Source organism: Odocoileus virginianus, chromosome 7 (genome assembly GCF_023699985.2).
Source record: "Odocoileus virginianus isolate 20LAN1187 ecotype Illinois chromosome 7, Ovbor_1.2, whole genome shotgun sequence".
Classification (NCBI taxonomy): Eukaryota; Metazoa; Chordata; class Mammalia; order Artiodactyla; family Cervidae; genus Odocoileus; species Odocoileus virginianus.
Window position 1 is genome coordinate 66,392,906 of NC_069680.1, and position 18,386 is coordinate 66,411,291.

At 39.5% G+C, this 18,386-nt stretch overlaps 1 protein-coding gene across 30 annotated transcripts in view; it reads right to left on the bottom strand.

Moving 5' to 3' along the window:
- Positions 1 to 18,386, bottom strand: part of KCNMA1 (potassium calcium-activated channel subfamily M alpha 1) — a 752,676-nt gene that overhangs the window by 193,951 nt on the left and 540,339 nt on the right. For all 30 annotated transcript variants that reach the window (XM_070470892.1, XM_070470891.1, XM_070470896.1 and 27 more), the window contains one exon: positions 16,798 to 16,953. In XM_070470892.1, the coding sequence (XP_070326993.1) occupies positions 16,798 to 16,953 (156 nt within the window). The remainder of the gene's footprint in view (positions 1 to 16,797; positions 16,954 to 18,386) is intronic.

Consider the following 18,386-nt stretch of genomic DNA (forward strand, 5'->3'; position numbering starts at 1 on the left):
ACAGTAGCAGTAGTGGCAATGGGAGATAAGAGGAGGTAGGAAAAACTTTTCTGGCTTAGGATCTGAGGTCCCAAAAGAGTCTCTCTCTGTTCTCCCGCTGGTTTGCCCAGGTGAGGACACAATAGTAGAAAGTATATAACAAATCAGGGTAGCTAAAACCCAGCTTTCTGGTCAGAGGATAGTAAAGAAGACCCCATGGAAGCTCAAATTCCCCTGGAGATCACAGAGAAAGAGAACTTAAAGTAGCTCCTTACAATTAGTTAAGAACTCCTGGGCTCACCCTGAGCTGTACAAAGAAGAAACTGATCCTACACAGTATATATAGATTTTGAAAACCAAAGCACAAACTATCACCCAGCTTGAGATCGATGTGGGACACATCCAAATAGCCCTGCCAATGTTTTGAAAACTCAACTCATATTGGAATTACAACCCATAGAAGCTTGATCAGGACTTGCAGTCTAAAATAAAACAGTTCAATTATACATGCCACCATAAAGCTATCAACGTGTTTGCAAGACTTAAACAAGACCTACTATTAACCCTGGGGTTCTTCTTTTTCTAGTTGCTTTAGGTGTAGAGTTAGGTTATTTATTTGATTTTTCCCTTGTTTCTTGAGGTAAGCTTGTATTGCTATGAACTTTCCCCTTAGCACTGCTTTTACTTAATCCCATAGGTTTTGGGTTGTTGTGTTTTCATTTTCACTTGTTTCTATGCATATTTTGATTTCTCTTTTGATTTCTTCTGAGATTTGTTGGTTATTCAGAAGTGTGTTGTTTAGCCTCCATATGTTTGTATTTTAATTTTTTTCCTGTAGTTGACATCTAATCTTATCACATTGTGATCACAAAAGATGCTTGGAATGATTTCAATTTTTTTTTAATTTACCAAGGCCAGATTTATGGCCCAGGATGTGATCTATCCTGGAGAAGGTTCCGTGTTCACTTGAGAAAAAGGTGAAATTCATTGTTTTGGGGTGAAATGTCCTATAGATATCAATTAGGTCTAACTGGATCTCCATTGTATCATTTAAAGTTTGGGTTTCCTTGCTAATTTTCTGTTTAGTTGACCTATCCATAGGTGTGAGTGGAATATTAAAGTCTCCCTCTATTATTGTGTTACTGTTAACTAGAAAAAGAAGAAATGAAGAATCCCAGGGTTAGTAAAAGAAAAGAAATAAAAATTAGGGCAGAAACAAATGAAAAAGAAACAAAGGAGACCATAGCAAAAATCAACAAATCTAAAAGCTGGTTCTTGGAGAAGATAAATAAAATAGACAAAACATTAGCCAGACTCATCAAGAAAAAAAGGAGAAGAATCAAATCAACAAAATTAGAAACAAAAATGGAGAAATCACAACAGACAACAGAATAAATACAAAGGATCATAAGAGACTACTATCAGCAGCTCTATGCCAATAAAATGGACAACTTGGAAGAAATGGACAAATTCTTAGAAAAGTATAACTTTCCAAAACTGAACCAGGAAGAAATAGAAAATCTTAACAGACCCATCACAAGCATGGCAATCAAAACTGTAATCAGGAACCTTCCAAAAAACAAAAGCCCAGGACCAAACGCTTCACAGCTGAATTCTACCAAAAATTTAGAGAAGAGCTAACACCTATCCTACTCAAACTCTTCCAGAAAACTGCAGAGGAAGGTAAACATCCAAACTCATTCTATGAGGTCACCATCACCCCAATACCAAAACCAGACAAAGATGGCACAAAAAAGAAAACTACAGGCCAATATCACTGATGAACATAGATGCAAAAATCCTTAACAGCACACTAGCAAACAGAATTCAACAACATATTAAAAAGATCATACATCACGACCAAGTGGGCTTTATCCCAGGAATGCAAGGATTCTTCAACATTTGCAAATCAATGTGATACACCACATTAACAAATTGAAAGATAAAGACCATATGATTATCTCAATAGATGCAGAGAAAGCCTTTGACAAAATTCAACATCCATTTATGTTAAAAAACCCTCCAGAAAGCAGGCATAGAAGGAACATAACTCAACATAATAAAAGTCATATATGATAAACCCACAGCAAACATTATCCTCAATGGTGAAAAATTGAAAGCATTTCCCCTAAAGTCAGGAACAAGACAAGGGTGCCCACTCTCACTACTACTATTCAACATAGTTTTGGAAGTTTTAGCCACAGAAATCAGAGAATAAAAAAAGAAATAAAAGGAATCCAAATTGGAAAAGAAGAAGTAAAACTCACTGTTTGCAGATGACATGATCCTCTACATAGAAAACTCTAAAGACTCCACCAGAAAATTACTAGAGCTAATCAATGAATATAGTAAAGTTGCAGGATATAAAATTAATACTCAGAAATCCCTTGCATTCCTATACACTAACAATGAGAGAACAGAAAGAGAAATTAAGGAAACAATTCCATTCACCATTGCAACGAAAAGAATAACATACTTAGGAGTAAATCATCTTAAAGAAGCAAAAGACCTATACATAGAAAGCTATCAAACACTGATGAAAGACATCAAAGACGACACAAATAGATAGAGACGACACAAATACCATGTTCATGGATTGGAAGAATCAATATAGTAAAAATGAGTATACTACCCAAAGCAATTTATAGATTCAATGCAATCCTTATCAAGCTACCAATGGTATTTTTCAGAGAACTAGAACAAATAATTTCACAATTTGTTTGGAAATACAAAAAAAGCCTAGAATAGCCAAAGCAATCTTGAGAAATAAGAATGGAACTGGAGGAATCAACCTGCCTGACTTCAGACTCTACTACAAAGCCACAGTCATCAAGACAGTATGGTACTGGCACAAAGACAGAAAAATAGATCAATGGAACTAAACAGAAAGCCCAGAGATAAATCCATGCACCTATGGACACCTTATCTTTGACAAAGGAGGCAAGAACATACAATGGAGAAAAGACAATCTATTTAACAAGTGGTGCTGGGAAAACTGGTCAACCACTTGTAAAAGAATGAAACTAGAACACTTTCTAACACCATGCATGGCAAATAGATGGAGAAACAATGGAAACAGTGACAGTTTATTTTTTGGGACTCCAAAATCACTGCAGATGGTGAATGCAGCCATGACATTAAAAGACACTTGCTCCTTGGAAGAAAAGTTATGATAAACCTAGACAGCATACTTAAAAGCAGAGACATAACTTTGCCAACAAAGGTCCACCTAGTCAAAGCTATGATTTTTCCAGTAGCCATGTATGGATGTGAGAGTTAGACTATAAAGAAAGCTGTGCACCAAAGAACTGATGCTTTTGAACTATGGTGTTGGAGAAGACTCTTGAGAGTCCCTTGGACTGCAAAGAGATAAAACCAGTCCATCCTAAAGGAAATCAGATCTGAATAGTCATTGGAAGGATTGATGGTGAAGCTGAAATTGCAATGCTTTGGCCACCTGATGCAAAGAACTGACTCACTGGAAAGATCCTGACGCTGGGAAAGATTGAAGGCAGGAGGAGAAGGGGATGACAGAGGATGAGATGGTTGGATGGCATCACTGACTCAATGAACATGAGTCTAAGCAAGCTCCAGGAGTTGGTGATTGACAGGGAAGCCTGGCATGCTGCAGTCCATAGGTCACAAAGACTCAGACATGAATGAGTGACTGAACTGAACTGAAATGAACTTAAAGAAAAGATTAGTCTCCCCAGAATTCTGTGTCCACCAAAAACGTCCTTCAGGAATGAAGATGAAATAAAGACATTCTCAAATGAAGAAAAATCATTTATAAGGAAGACAGAATGGAAATGATTCCAAGGGGGAAGTTGGAACATCAGGAATGAAGACAGAACAACTGAAATGGGAAATATTATAGCACTGTTTGATGGAGTTTTCAACAACACAACTACAACAAAAATGGGGAGGGTAAAGAGATCCATAGGTTAGTAAGTTTTCCACATTACACTGGTATACCACTGAATCTAAGTAGATTTGGAATGTTAAGTATGCACATTATCCCAAGCATAATCAGTTAAATACTACATAAAGTTACATAATAAAAAACACTACAAATAAAATGAAATCTAAACTGTTTATAAGAAGAAAATAAAGAGGAAACAGGAGAACTAAAACAGAGGAAATTCACAGAAAACAAATAATAAAATATTAGATATAATCCAAACATATCTATAACTATGTTACATATAAATGGTCTAGAGATTCACAGAGTAATTTTTTAAATGATCCAAGTATAACTTGGCTATAGGAAAATCACTTAGAATTTAAAGAGGTAGTTTGTTTCAAAAAAATCATGAGAACCTATATATTTCTTCATCAAAACATTAATCAAAAAGAAATCTTGGATGGGTCTATTAAATCAGATCTGAAATCTACTGGACTTTAGAACAAAGAAAACTGCCAAGGATATAGGGACAAAATATAATAACAAAAAGTTCAATTCATCAAGAAAATGCGACAATCCAAACACATATATACTTAGTAGAGTTTCAAAATTCACAAAGCAAAGTTTGACAGAACTAAACAAATTCAAAATTATAATCGGAGACTTCAGCAGTCATCTCATTGTAATAGGTAAAATCAGTAGATATAAAATCAGCAAGGTTATAGAACTGAACACCATCAGCCAACTGGCCCAAATGAACATTAATAGAACATTGTACCCAACAATAGCAGAATATTCATTCTTTTTAAGCTTGAATGGAACATTCACCAAGATAGATCATATAAAACACACTTTAACAAATTAAAAAGAATCAAAATCATACAAAGTAGGTTCCCTTACCATAATGGAATCAGACCATAAATAATAATAGAAATACAAGGGGAATAGCTCTGAATACTTGTTGATTAAGCAACAAACATTTAAATAACCCATGGGTCAAAGAAGAAGCCTCAAATGAAAGTATAAAATATTTTAACTCATTTCAGAAATTGTGGAATGTACCTAAAGCAGTTCATAGACTGAAATAGATAGCCTTAAATGCTTACACTAAGAAAGAAAAGTCTCAAATCAATAACTACACTTCATGTTTAAAAGTTAGAAAAGTAAAATAAATCTAAAGCAAGCAGAAAGAAAAAAGAAATATAAAGAAAATAATACAAGCAAAAACTGAAAAGATCAGCAAAATTTATGTGCCAAAAAAAGAAAGGAAGGGAGGAATGAAGGAAGGAACAAGACAAATCTAAAAATCAAGAATAAGCAGAGGTCATTATTATAGATCCTGAAGACATCAGATGGACAACAGAAAACTATGACCTTATATACATAAATTGAACAACTCAGATAAATTTGACTAATTTCTAATTTTTTAAAAAGTTCAAACTGTAACAACTCACTCAAGATTAAATAAAATAATCTAAACAGATTTCTAACTAATTACATTAGTCTTTAAAATTTTTTGGTAAAATAAATCTAATGAATTCTACTAAACATTTAAGGGGAAAAAAAACCCCACCATTTCTACATAATCACTTCTAGAAAATAGACGGGAAAGATTTCTCAACTTATTTTATGAAGTCAACTTTACCCTGATACTAAAGACAGACAAAGATAGTATAAAAAGTCTATAGAAAAATATCTACTCACAAACACAGACATAAAAAAATGCTCACAAATATATTAGGAAATCAAATCTATATATCTATCTATAGATACATAGCTATAGAAATAGATAACAGACATAAATAAATCACACCATAAGGAGGTGGGGTCTGTCTTGGAATATACAGGGTCTGGTTCAAAGTTCTCAAATTAGTCAATGTAATCCACAATATTAACAGTGTAAAGAAGAAAAACAACATGATTTATCAATTGATGCAGGAAAAACCTTTGGCAACATTCAAAATCCATCCACAATAAAAAAACAAAAACAAAAACAAAAAAACTCTCATTATATTATCAATAGAAAAGAACTTCCTCAACCTTAGGAGAACATCTACAAAACACCTAAAACTAATATTATACTTAATGGTAAAACAATGATTATTTTCCCCCTAAGAGCAGGAATAAATCAAAGATGTCCACTCTCACTCCACCTATTCAACATCCTGCAAGAAGTGCCAGCGGGTGCAATATAGTGAAGGATTCAATGTCAACATAGAAAAATAATGTTTACTTCTACTTACCACCAATGAACAACTGGAACCTGAATTTTTTTTAAATGCCACTTAAAATACCTCCCCCCAAATGTAATATTTACATATAAACCTAACAAAAATATAGAGAATCTGTTCGCTGAAAACCACAAAACACTGATAAAAGAAGTTTAAGATTATCTAAGTAAATGGAGACACTGTGTTCAAGCAATGGAACTCAAGTTCATGAATGATAATGTTTCCCCAAACTTTATCTATAGGATTAACACAATTCCAATAAAAATAAGTAGTTTTTTTTTTTTTGTAGATACAGAAAAGCTGATCCTAAAATATATATGAAAAGCCAAGAGCATTAGAATAATCAGAGCAATTTTGAAGAAGAACACATTTGGAGAAATCACATTACCGACGGCAAATTTTAAGCCACAGAGGATTATTCCCAGATCTAAAAACCCAATGGAACTTGTTTGGTTGGATTTTGAAGGTACTTGGGGCTAGTAGCTCCTTTCTTCCCCCCATTTTTTTCCCTTTGGAATGGGAATACCTGTAACTGTTATGGCTGTCCTGCTATTATATTTTGGAAGCAGAATATCTGTCTCCTAATTTTAAAGATCCACAGGTGCCCTGAAAACACTTCGATTTTAGTCCAGAGAAACTGAATTCAGACTTCTGGCCTCCAGAAAAGGAAGAGAAAAAAAATCTGTTGTAAGTAACTAACTTCGTGGTAATTTATTATAGCAGCCAGAGGAAATTAATACATATGGTTTCATTTCTCTTGGGTAGATACTTAACAGTAGAACTGCTGGATCATGTGGAAACTCTCTAACATTTTGAGAAAACCTCCAAACTTTCAAAATTAAAAACTTTACCTGGGAAAGACAGTGTAAGAAAATTTCCTTTCTTCTTCTCAGCACTGTTTAGCTCTTCTGGATCTCATGTCCTTTTATTGATATGATCCCCATGTTGAAAATCCAGCATCTTCACTCTGACCCACTGATACCCTCCTTTAGAGGGTTGGGACTATGGTTTTTAGCTTTTTTACATCCACGGTCAGCAAACTGGTCATCATCTCCCTCCCTGGATCCAACGCAGCACTTGACTTGAGCAACAAATTCTCCCAAATGACAAGGCATTATGGTCTTATCAGTCTTGCCTGGGTCTTTTCCATACTAAGGTGCCATGGAGGGAATGAGGGCAGATATAAGAATTTCCCACTTTTGAAAAATATCTTGATTTTCCTATCATGTATTTAGGCATGCTTGGAGAAACCTAGGATACTACTTTTGTAAATACTGCAAAGTGATTTCTGTTCTTAGAAGCCATTGATTTGAATACAAAACGAAGCAGTGTTTACGTTTAAAGCAAAGTGTAACTGTGGGGAATGGAGAAGGCAATGGCACCCCACTCCAGTACTCTTGCCTGGAAAATCCCAGGGACGGAGGAGCCTGGGAGGCTGCAGTCCATGGGGTCGCTAAGAGTCGGACACGACTGAGCAACTTCACTTTCACTTTTTACTTTCATGTATTGGAGAAGGAAATGGCAACCCACTCCAGTGTTCTTGCCTGGAGAATCCCAGGGATGGGGGAGCCTGGTGGGCTGACATCCATGGGGTCACACAGAGTCGGACACAACTGAAGTGACTTAGCAGCAGCAGCAGCAACTGTGGGGAAAGTACTGAGTGAAGAACACAAAGACCCCAGCAGTGATCTAGTCTTTGAAACCATCATTCCCATCAACCATCTTCTACTTTCCCTTCTCCTATTTCTTCCTACCCTACAGATTAGATGAAAGTATTTTAACTGAAATGCATATCTTCTAAACTCTAAAGTGCTATGTACATTTAGGGTGCTATGGTAACTTTCAAGATCTTGACAAAACAGCTCCCTTATCAAATCAGTGGTGGTTTCTTGCTTCACACCCCTGAGATATGTAGAATGGTCATCTCAGAGGTCCAGGTCCCTCATCATTACTCTGGGCCATAGATTTATATTTGATATCACTTTATGGCAGGGATAACCAAAAGCTTTAGTAAGGGAATCTGAGATTTTATTACTAATAGTTTAATAGCATTTTGAGATTTTTTGCTTGAAAAGTCAGTGATGGTGGTTAGCACCCATAAAACCTAAAAGTTAGAAATTGTAGTGGATGGGGGGAAAGTGAGGAAGATGTCCAGGTGTACTCAGAAATGCACTCAACTAATTAAAAGCCAATAATCTCTGAAAGAGCTTGTTTTGATGTTGTACCAGAGGCTTGGTCAAGAGAGCCTTCCTTCATGTTAGTGACAATATTCTACCAACTGATAAGGGCTGGGGGAATGGAAGCTTCTCCTGGGTTTCACACTGAGTCCTGGCCACTGCAGTTTCTGGGGCTCCATCCTCAACAGGCACAGGGCTTTGCATATTATGTAATCTCTCTATGTTACTTCCCCTTTGCTCAGTCCTTGCCAAGAGCCAAATAAAAGAATCCATATGTGATTACAGCTATAAAACCAAAAGGAAAATATTAGACAAAAATATAACATTTTGGGGTTTCTAAGTTTGTTTTACCTTTAATGCTAGGCAGACAGTTTACACAAATCATTTTGCTGCAAAGTAAAGAATAATGAATTAAATGTGTTCCCTGTCACCATCAATCATGTACATTTGCCTTTGATTGACCAAACATATAAGACACATGAAATGACTTTCTAATCATGTTAGGGGGAAGAAAGGAGGGAGAAGGGGAGAAGATGGGGTAAGGGAGTTTCAACCTTTTTTATTTTATTCAGAAATTCCATTGACATTTTCTGGCAATCTTCTAACATGCTGTATGGGCTTCTCTTTGCTAATAATGTTTGCCTTGAGAATTTGTAAAGGTCTGAGAACTCTTTAATTCAATATTCTAGAAATTACCAGGGCCAGAGGGGAACAGAATCCCTGTTAATAGTTCATGGATTAATTCTCTCTTCATTTGAAATCGTTTCCAGGGAAGTTGTTCTACGTTCAGGTGGGTGTTAGTCATTTTGGGCAGAGTCAATAGCAGTGGGGGAGGCAGGTAGAGCCTCTCATCTAATGAGATTAAAGGAGGATGGAAAGAGGATGCACAATGATGTTGACCCAAATGGGATACTGACATTCAGCAAATTCATTCCAATTCATGGGCATTTATTTTGATTTGTGAATTTAAACAACACACTGACTGGATTTTCTGGCAGTCAAAATGGTTTATAACCAAATCTAACCAGACTCCGTGCATCCTCACCAAGCACTATAAAGCTTTGAATTTCTAGTTTATACATGAAGTCAAAGCTCTTTAATTTGGCAAAGGAACCACATATAGTAGCAGAGGAAAAAGTTTTCAGCACCATAATCACCTCAAATTTTAAGTCTCTGCTGGTCCTGTCCCCACCAAGCTATCCGTAATAAAAGCTGGTAAGACAAGGATCAGACCATTCATTCATTCAAAATGCATATATTGAGAACCTATTGTGAATCAGGTGCTGTTCTAGGCACTGGGGAGAAGCAAGTAGCTCCAGGCTTCAGAATGCTTACACTGTTTCTAGGAAAAGAGGCAATACACAATACACCATGGAGAAAAACAAAGCCAAGAGAGTCGACAAGGATGTGGATATATGGGGTGTGGAGGGAAGGGGAATGCAACTTTTAAAAATGCAATTCTGATGTTTTTCTCACATGGAAACTTTATTCTCCCCATGACGTCTAAGAGAGCATATAGATCCTTCCTAGAGAATATGGTAAAGTAGGACATCTACTCCTTATAGGGACCCTCAGAAGCCCCACAAAAATTTGTGAAACTTGGTCACTTTCTTCCTGTTTTCCCTACATTTGCCAGGAAAACTGTTGATTCATAAAGCACCCCTTTATTATGTAAAGCATCCCTTTATGTATATATATCCCTATGTATACCAACTTCATAGACAGGAGAACTCAACATTGTAGAGATGTCAATGCTCCCCCAAGAAATCCCCAAAACAGACCCACACATACACTGTTATCTGGCTTAAAAATAGTGGTTCCTAGGGGTACTAATAACGAATGGTTTCTTAATCTAGGCCCTGGTTACACAGGAGTGCAAGTCTGTGAATATTTAACAAGCTGTCCATTTATCAGATGCACACTCTGGTTTGTATGTTTATACTTCAACTAAAAGTTTGTTTTTAATCCCCTTTTAAAAATGTGATTTCAGTGTTTTAGAAAAAGGTCTCCCTGAGAAATTAACACTAAACAAGGACATGAAGGATGTGACAGAGGGAAATCAGAAGTTATCTAGGGGAAGAACATTCCCATCAGAGGAAGCAGCCAGTGCAAAACTCCTAGCTTAGCTAAATGGAGTGTGGATGATGTTAAGAAGCAGAACACTTAAGAGACAAGGGCTGTGAGCCCATAGGAACCTGACTTCATGGGACCTCTAGACATTTGTAATAACTTTATTCTGATGAGATGGGACACCATGGAGAGATTTATGCAGAGGGGTGACGGGATCTGACTCACGCTTGATGATGCTCTATGAGAATAGACCAGAATAGGATAGGAATAAGGCAAGGCAGGGAGGTCAGTTAGGATGCTGGTATTATACTTTAGGAGACAGATAATGGTGGTTTGAATCTGATAATAAAGTGGAGATAATGAGAAGTGCACAGATTCTGGGCTTATTTTGAAAGTTGAACTAAGTGGATTTTTTGCTGAATTGAATATGGTACATGAGAGGAAGAAAGGAGCTAAGGGGGAATCCCAGGACTTTAGCACGAGCAATGGGAAGGATAATCTTGCCAACAGTGCAATGGGAGAAGACCAGGTTTACAGAAAAAGAATAGGAATTCAGCTCTGGATAGGTTAGGTCTCAGAGGAAATGGAGCATTCAAATAATGATGTTGAGCAGCAATTAAATAAACAACACTGGGGCCGGATTCTGGATAGAGATATAAATCTGGGAGTCATCTATAGGGTATATGAGAATAAGTGAGATTACCGAGGAAGTGAATATACATGTATTAGGAGCAGCTCTCCACTGGTGATGGATGTAGAAGTCCACTGTTATGATACCATTCATGATCAGGGTGACATCGCTCTTGGGTATGGAATCAGCAACAGTTTGCATCTCACTATCTAACACCCCAAGTAGGTTTACTTTGCCAAGTGAACCCACTACTCTGGCACCATTAGGATTTCCTCCTGGAGCAGAAAGCCACTTGGATCCCAGCCTTATCAGTTGGAGCCTGGCCCCATTTCAGAGACCCTGTCACCCACCTCTCTCCCAGTCCACACAGGGTTGAGCCCTGCTTCTCACATGCCTCCCTCACCTAGATGAATACTTGGTCTCCAGAGCTTACACACCTATCAGCCAATAAGAATTGCTTGCTATCTCCCAGAAGCACCTACTTAAGTCAATCAGCTTCATCTCCTGAATAGGCCATGTGTAATGTCATTACCTTCTTGAGAGCCTGTTTATTTTCCCACCTTGACTCATCCAAGCCTAAGTTAACCCCTTACCTATCTTAATGCCATGACTTCTGCCCCTATAGAGTTGACCAGAGAGAAAGGCCAACAAAAGCCACAGGATAGGGCTGTGCAAACATGTGCCCAGACATCCCAGTCAGAACAGAAGCTTCTTGAAGCTTATGAGTGCCTCTTAGCCATAAGGATAACAGGGTTATTAGCACACTGCTTGGAATATGGTAGGTGCCTGGGGAATCACTATTGAATCAAGAGTTCCCATAATATAAACTACAGAAAACTAAGGTTCCCTCTTATCATTTACCTTATTTCTTCTAGAAATACTCAAGGATGGACTTGGAACCAGCATTCCTGGTTTGACATGTGAGTTTGCCAATTCCGAGCTTTACATTCTCACACAAGGTGCTAAACTTTCCTTAACCCACAGAACCTGACCCTGTACAGAGGTAATGATGATAATGCCAAGTTTGGGTGGTTTGTGAAAATTAAAAGCGACAAAGCCCATACTGCATTTAGCATAGGGCTTGGCACATAGCGAGAACCCAATACAGTCTAGCTATTACTACAGACTCTTGATTTCTATTTCCATCTCCTAAACCATAATGTTTTTATATATGCATACACACAAACACACATATATACATAAATATAACCCAAAATAAAGGTACTAAAAACAATTCCATTGGCTACAATTAGTACTTGGACTCTACACTGCTGACAGTTTATCTCAATATGACAATGGCAAAACTGAACACATGGTTTCTACATACAGCAAAGTCCACCTTGGCCAAGATACAGTCTGAGGGACCTCCCTGGCAGTCTAGCAGCTAAAAGACTCCACACTTTCAAAGCAGGGAACTAGATTCCACATGCCACAACTAAAGATCCCACATGCTACAGCTAAGGCGTGGCAAAGTCAAATTAATAAATATATTTTTTTTTAAAGATACAACCTGAATAACACGGGCCTGATTTCCCTAGTGCTTCCTTATTCAGAAATAGACAATGTGATAGAAGAGACTGTGCTGTAATCAATCTTCAGTAAATTTCACCCATAAATTCCAAATCTTGTAAAACAGAGAAAACAAAAGAAGTGCATCATGTATTACTCCAATTTCATAATCGATTTATTCAAACAAGAAAAAGTTATGGAATGTATACCATGTTCTAGGCTCTGTGTGTGTGTGTAAAATGGTAGATTAGCAGAGTTAAAATCATCGGCGATTCTGAGAACAATTTAAATGTGCTAAATTCGAAGGCAGCATGGATTGAAAAGAAATATCAAGAGTTAATCACTCTCTAAAATACAACACCTACACACATAATTCAGCATGTCCAAGGACAGCTAATCCCAGTAAAAATAATAGCACAATTCACAAAGATAGCAGGTCAGCTATCTGACCTGATGAAACCAGATATTTTAAAGACAAAGTTTAATATTACATAGCAAAACTCTAAAAAAAATTTTTTTTCTAAATCAGTGGATCTTAATTACATCCAAGTGAGGATGCCAAGGGGAGGATACGTGTGGCCACTTATTCATGGATGAGACAATGCCAGATAAGCGAAGTAGTTCATTTGTCTTGGTCGGTCCAGAAGATATTTAGGAAGATTCTCATTTGAACCTGACAGACGGGTGGTAGGAGATCAGATAACAGTCAATGAACAGGATGTTCTGAGCCCAATTGATAACATAGATATTGACAAGTCACAGGAATCAGGGTATTTAACTGCACTCCTTCAAGGCATTCAAGGGTGAGAACTGGGTCCTGGTGGACAAAATGCTTCACCTGCATCATAAGCAACAAGCTGCTGGGTCACAAGACCCCTGACTGACCAGTCTGAGCTGCTTTCATAGAAGGTATTGGCTTATAAAGTTAGGGTGGATTTGTTCAACAAATCCCAGCACACAAGAAACTACACAGGCCATGTCTTGAAGGTTAAGTGGAGCAAATTTAGGACAAACAGTCAGAAATAAGTCTTTAACAGCAGTCAGGAATTCTTAAGGAAACTTAAGGGCTTCCCCAGTGGCTCAGAGGTAAAGAATCTGTCTGCAATGCAGGAGTCACAAGCTTGATTCCTGGGTCAGAAAGATCCCCTAGAGGAGGGCATGGCAGGCCACTCCAGTATTCTTGCCTGGAGAATCCCATGAACAGAGGAGCCTGGTGGGCTACAGTCCATAGGTGTCAAAGAATCAGACACAATTGAAGCGATTTAGCACACACACATGCACACAAGCAAACTTAAGGAATTCATTAACTCCAAAGATATAAACTAAAAATATGAACAGATTCTCCAAAAGTTTAGATCAATTCAGAGGAAAGCTTTCAGGGGCAATGACTTGGCACCCTAGGGCAAAAGGTCTTTGAAAGTGCCCTTGCTGAAGGGATAAAGAGGTGCTCCTCTGTATTTTCTGGCACCCCAGGGGTGGGTCTCTTTGGTGTCTTCCATTTGTTAGTAGTCCCCCTTCCTTTCATGGAACTTTATCACCCTCACTGTCAGGCTTGGCTTTTTGGCCTCATGCATTCCAAAAGCCTGGTGGACAGTCACTGTGATACATTATTCCTGTTTCAGTCTTGTTCTGTCTTCTTTCAGCAGGGTCAGGTTACAATGTATTCCACAGGAGGAAGGAACAGACATCATATCTGCCCAGGGCCAGGAAGAGGGTGAGCTCACACTCCACCTTCAGCTTCCAGAAATGCTAAGCTTTCTCAAGGGATCAGGTCCTGCGGAAGCTTCATCCCACCTCCCTCCATTCCTCCAGGCCTGCCTCTCCCCATGGAAGAGAAACTCTCTACCACAGGACACAGAGGACAACGCAGAAGGAAGCCATTTCTGCAAACAGTAATCCAGGTATAGATTCTCTCTTCCATCCAACACCCCAAATAAGGCTTTGTGACCCCTGGAATGTGAGACAATATGTAAAATATGCCAAAGAGAGCATCATTATGTTGTTTATTATGACCTAAAAGAAACAAGGATCTGGAATGTGGAGGATAAGAACACAAAGACAGAATTGGGAGCGTGTGCAAAAGGAAAAGAAAAAAAAACATATCACTTGTTATATACACTTGTTATATACAGGTCATGTGCCTTAGCAAATTCCATCACAAAGATCACTTGAATGTCAGAAGGTGAAGGCCATATTCAAAGAGCTACCTCCAAACATGGAGGGGTTGGCCCTGGACACAAATAACATGGTAACATGACCCTGGGAGAGAAATGTGTTCTGAGTTACACCAGGGCCTGACGAGGCCTCTCCCGCAGGCTCTTCCTAAATAGGGACTTGGCAGTGGAATTAGCGAGGGCTGGAGGGGACATCCTTGGCTACGGAGGTGAGGCCCTTTAGGGTCTTGAGGAAATTTGGACAGAAGTTCTTTCTCCCTGCTGGTAATAACACTGAAGGATCAGCGTCACATCCATTTTATTAATTTTCTTGACAGGCAGATCTAGTTTCCACGCAGGCACCACAAAATCAAAACATACGCATGTCAAGTGCCCCATGTTGGGTGGGGCCCTGCCAAGGCCGTGTTCCGTCAACACCAGGAAGCAGAGCCCAAGTCCCCAGACCATGTGTGCTGGTCCTGTGGGTAATTCCCGGCTGGAAGAAAGCACCAGAGCTGGGCTGGACGAGCCAGAGGAGTGCGCTTGGTGACAGTCCTTTATCCTGCTCTGGGCTCCTTGTGTTGAACGTAAGACCCCTGGCAGACACCAGGCTACATCTGGCTCTGAAGCTTGTCTCTGAGTCCAGCACAAAGTCCTCCCTGTTGCCTCTATCTGCCTGTGTTCAGTTGTATCCAGGCAGGGGACTGGCAGCCTGGATTAACGGAGCCATTTAAAGAAAAGCAATGTCCTTATTTGTGAGCTGGGTCTGAGCCAGGATTTTGCAGAGCTGAGGTCTCTGGGCACATAGTAACTAAAGGATATTTTCATCAAGGCATCCGTCACTAAAGTGACTGAAAGGACCCCAGGATGATTTGTTCTTTTCTGTAACATTAACTATAAATCGGCTAAATAATATAAATGAGGTGGGCAGAGAGGGTAAGGACTGAGATGAAAATCCTAAGTCACATAACTTATGGATGCTGAGGGTGAGCCCTGACAGGGAGTTAGCTCATCACCTGTATCCCCATCCTCCCAACATACCCCTGTCTCTGCATCCAGGGTCACTCCCAACTGCTGGTGCTGGAGGCAGCAACAATGGCAGCAAAAGGCTGGAGAGTTCACACCTTCGATTTCAGAGTTTCTGGCCCCTCTGCAGGATCTCCTAGTGACTGACTCATTTCCTACCTCAACCACTAGCAATTCAGGAAGGGGAATGTAAATAAACAAATACCAGGGAGAGGAATATAAGGCTAGATCTTGAGCTAATAGCCACCAATGCCAAATCAAGGAGGCCCAGTCTAGACAGATTTACTCTGCTGGTTTGCTACCTTGCCTGTCTAGGCTAAGCAATCCAAGGATAAGGATCACCAAGAGCTCTCAAAGCCCACTCAGCAGAGTCCTGGGTCCTCAACCCAATGTCCTAGAAACACTCCTGGCCTGGCCTGTGAGGACAAAGTTAGGTCCTCCTTTGTCTGAGTCAGCCCAGTGGTCAGGGGCCACTTTTGGGACTTTGGAGAGGCTGCCCAGTCACCCTAGCGGGTGAACTGCTGATCACCCGATGAGTATATCCAGGCCGTCCATCTCACGGTGTAAAGGGCCCTGTGGCCCAGGACTCAGTTCCTCCCTTGACTCTTCATTCAAACAACCATGGCATGTCGGCCCTGCTGGCCTCCTTGATTGTGCAGAAATAAATAAATGAATTATGTTGTTGGGGTTTGGGCTTCAGCACAAACACATGGTCTGCATTTATCCGCACAGTGAGAGGTCCAGCAGCCACTTGATGTAAAAGAGCAAAATGATAATTCTTTTCTTTAGGCGCACTGGTGCCATATGGAATGTATATAAATCATATTTTTGTTTTAACAGCGGAGGCTTTGTTGATAGATAAACATGTGGTTTATCTAAAAAAAGAGAGAGGATTGTGCTTTGAACAATCATTTAATGGCCATGGATGTGCCAAATAAAAATAAAAACATAATTTTGAAAGAAGCTGGCCTTGTGCCCAAATCTGTAACAAGGAATTTCTGCTTAACCAGAGTGGTTAAAGCCCGTCGATCTGTTTTGAGTTTAAGTTGTGCTCTCTACTCAACCCCACGACAAATTGAATCCGGGGCTAATGCGCTCTAATCGGACGAGACGTTACCTTTATGAATGACCTCATGGAGAAGAGGTTGGCGAGCATGGTAGAGAGCCCTTGAGCCAGGCAACTCTGGGCGATGAACCCCAGCTTCAGCTCTGCGAGGCAGATTGCATCATCCCCCTCTTTCCAATTCCAGCTCGGGATGTTTAGCAGATGGGCCTGCAGAAACAAAAACAGGTATGAGACCTTACTTTGTTAAATGTTCAATTGTTTAAAGTCTCCTCTGGGAAACGCAGTATTTCCCAACTGCTCAGGGTCATCCAGACTCCGCCTTCCTTTCCCTTGCCTGGGTCTGGCGTTTCCTGCTTTATTCAGCTCTTCTGTGCATTAGATCTCAGTCTCTCTGCAGCTCTGCTTCTGCACCTACCAAGTCCAAGTCTTCCCCTTGGGTTTGTCACTGAGCCAAACAGAGTCCAGAGAGAATTTCCTCTTGTGACAGACACGTCAACCTGTGCTACTAGAATGTCTGGCTAGGTTGTTCTAAATTGGCTCTCCAAAAAACCTTAAGACTGTCAGACACCTGTATATTTTAGATTTCTTTTTTATCTGCCTTCCCAGATCTCTCGCTCTATGGCTCCAGAGCTTGAGTGGGCATCCAAATCAACTGAAGGGTTTACAAACTGTCACCCTCTCCCCCACAGGTTCTGACTCTTTGGGGGTGGGGTAAGATTGGAGAATTTTCATTTCTCACAGGTTCGAGGTAATGCTGAGCTAGGAACCACTTTTTGAGAAGCACTGCCCTAAATTATCAGGCATGTCACAGTGGAGACATGTTACAATCTCTTGCAGATGGACTGATCCTATTCACCAGTGAGGTCAGACCCTGAAACGAGGACCCAGCGGCTTGATCATCCAATTATTTTTAAGTGGCATGAAGCAGAGAATCAAAGATAATACACTAGATGAAAGAATTAAGGCCCCAAAGTTCTCCAGAGTTGGAAAATGGGCCAAAGAAACAACCAGAAAAGATTCAAAAGGCTGTAATGTCAAGTATTGCACTTAGGTTTAAAAAAATCAATTGTATATATCCAAAATGAGAAGCCCTTATTTGGCAACAGATATGAAGGGACAGAAAAAGAAAAAGTGTTTGGGTAAACTAAAAATCTCCAAAAGAGGCCAATCTGTGACAGATTACAGAAAAATCTAATGGTAGTTCATCAGAAACTGTCTCCAGATCACAGGACATACGAATGTTCTCTTCTGCTGTGAACTGGTCAGGCTACTTCCCCAGCACTTGATCCAGTTGTCAGATTAAAACAGTCAGATTTAAAAAGAGAAGTGGACAACTGAATAACTCCCAGAGAAAAATGGCAGGCTTTAAGACGAGACATGATTTCTAAAAAAACATATTTTGAAGAACAGTTAAGGGAGCCAGCAGCATTCAGCCTGAAGCAGCGCCACACCTCCAGGAAGACAGGATGGTTTTCTGTACATACCTCAGGTCCTGCTGTGATGAACAGAGACCAGGCCTGTCTTGCTTTGGTCCAGAATTAAGAACGACTGACTGGTATCTATTATAAGAAAGAAGCTTTTCTGGCTTGTTTTATAAAGGAAGTTTTTAAGGATGTAATTTGCCTAATAATTGGAGAAAG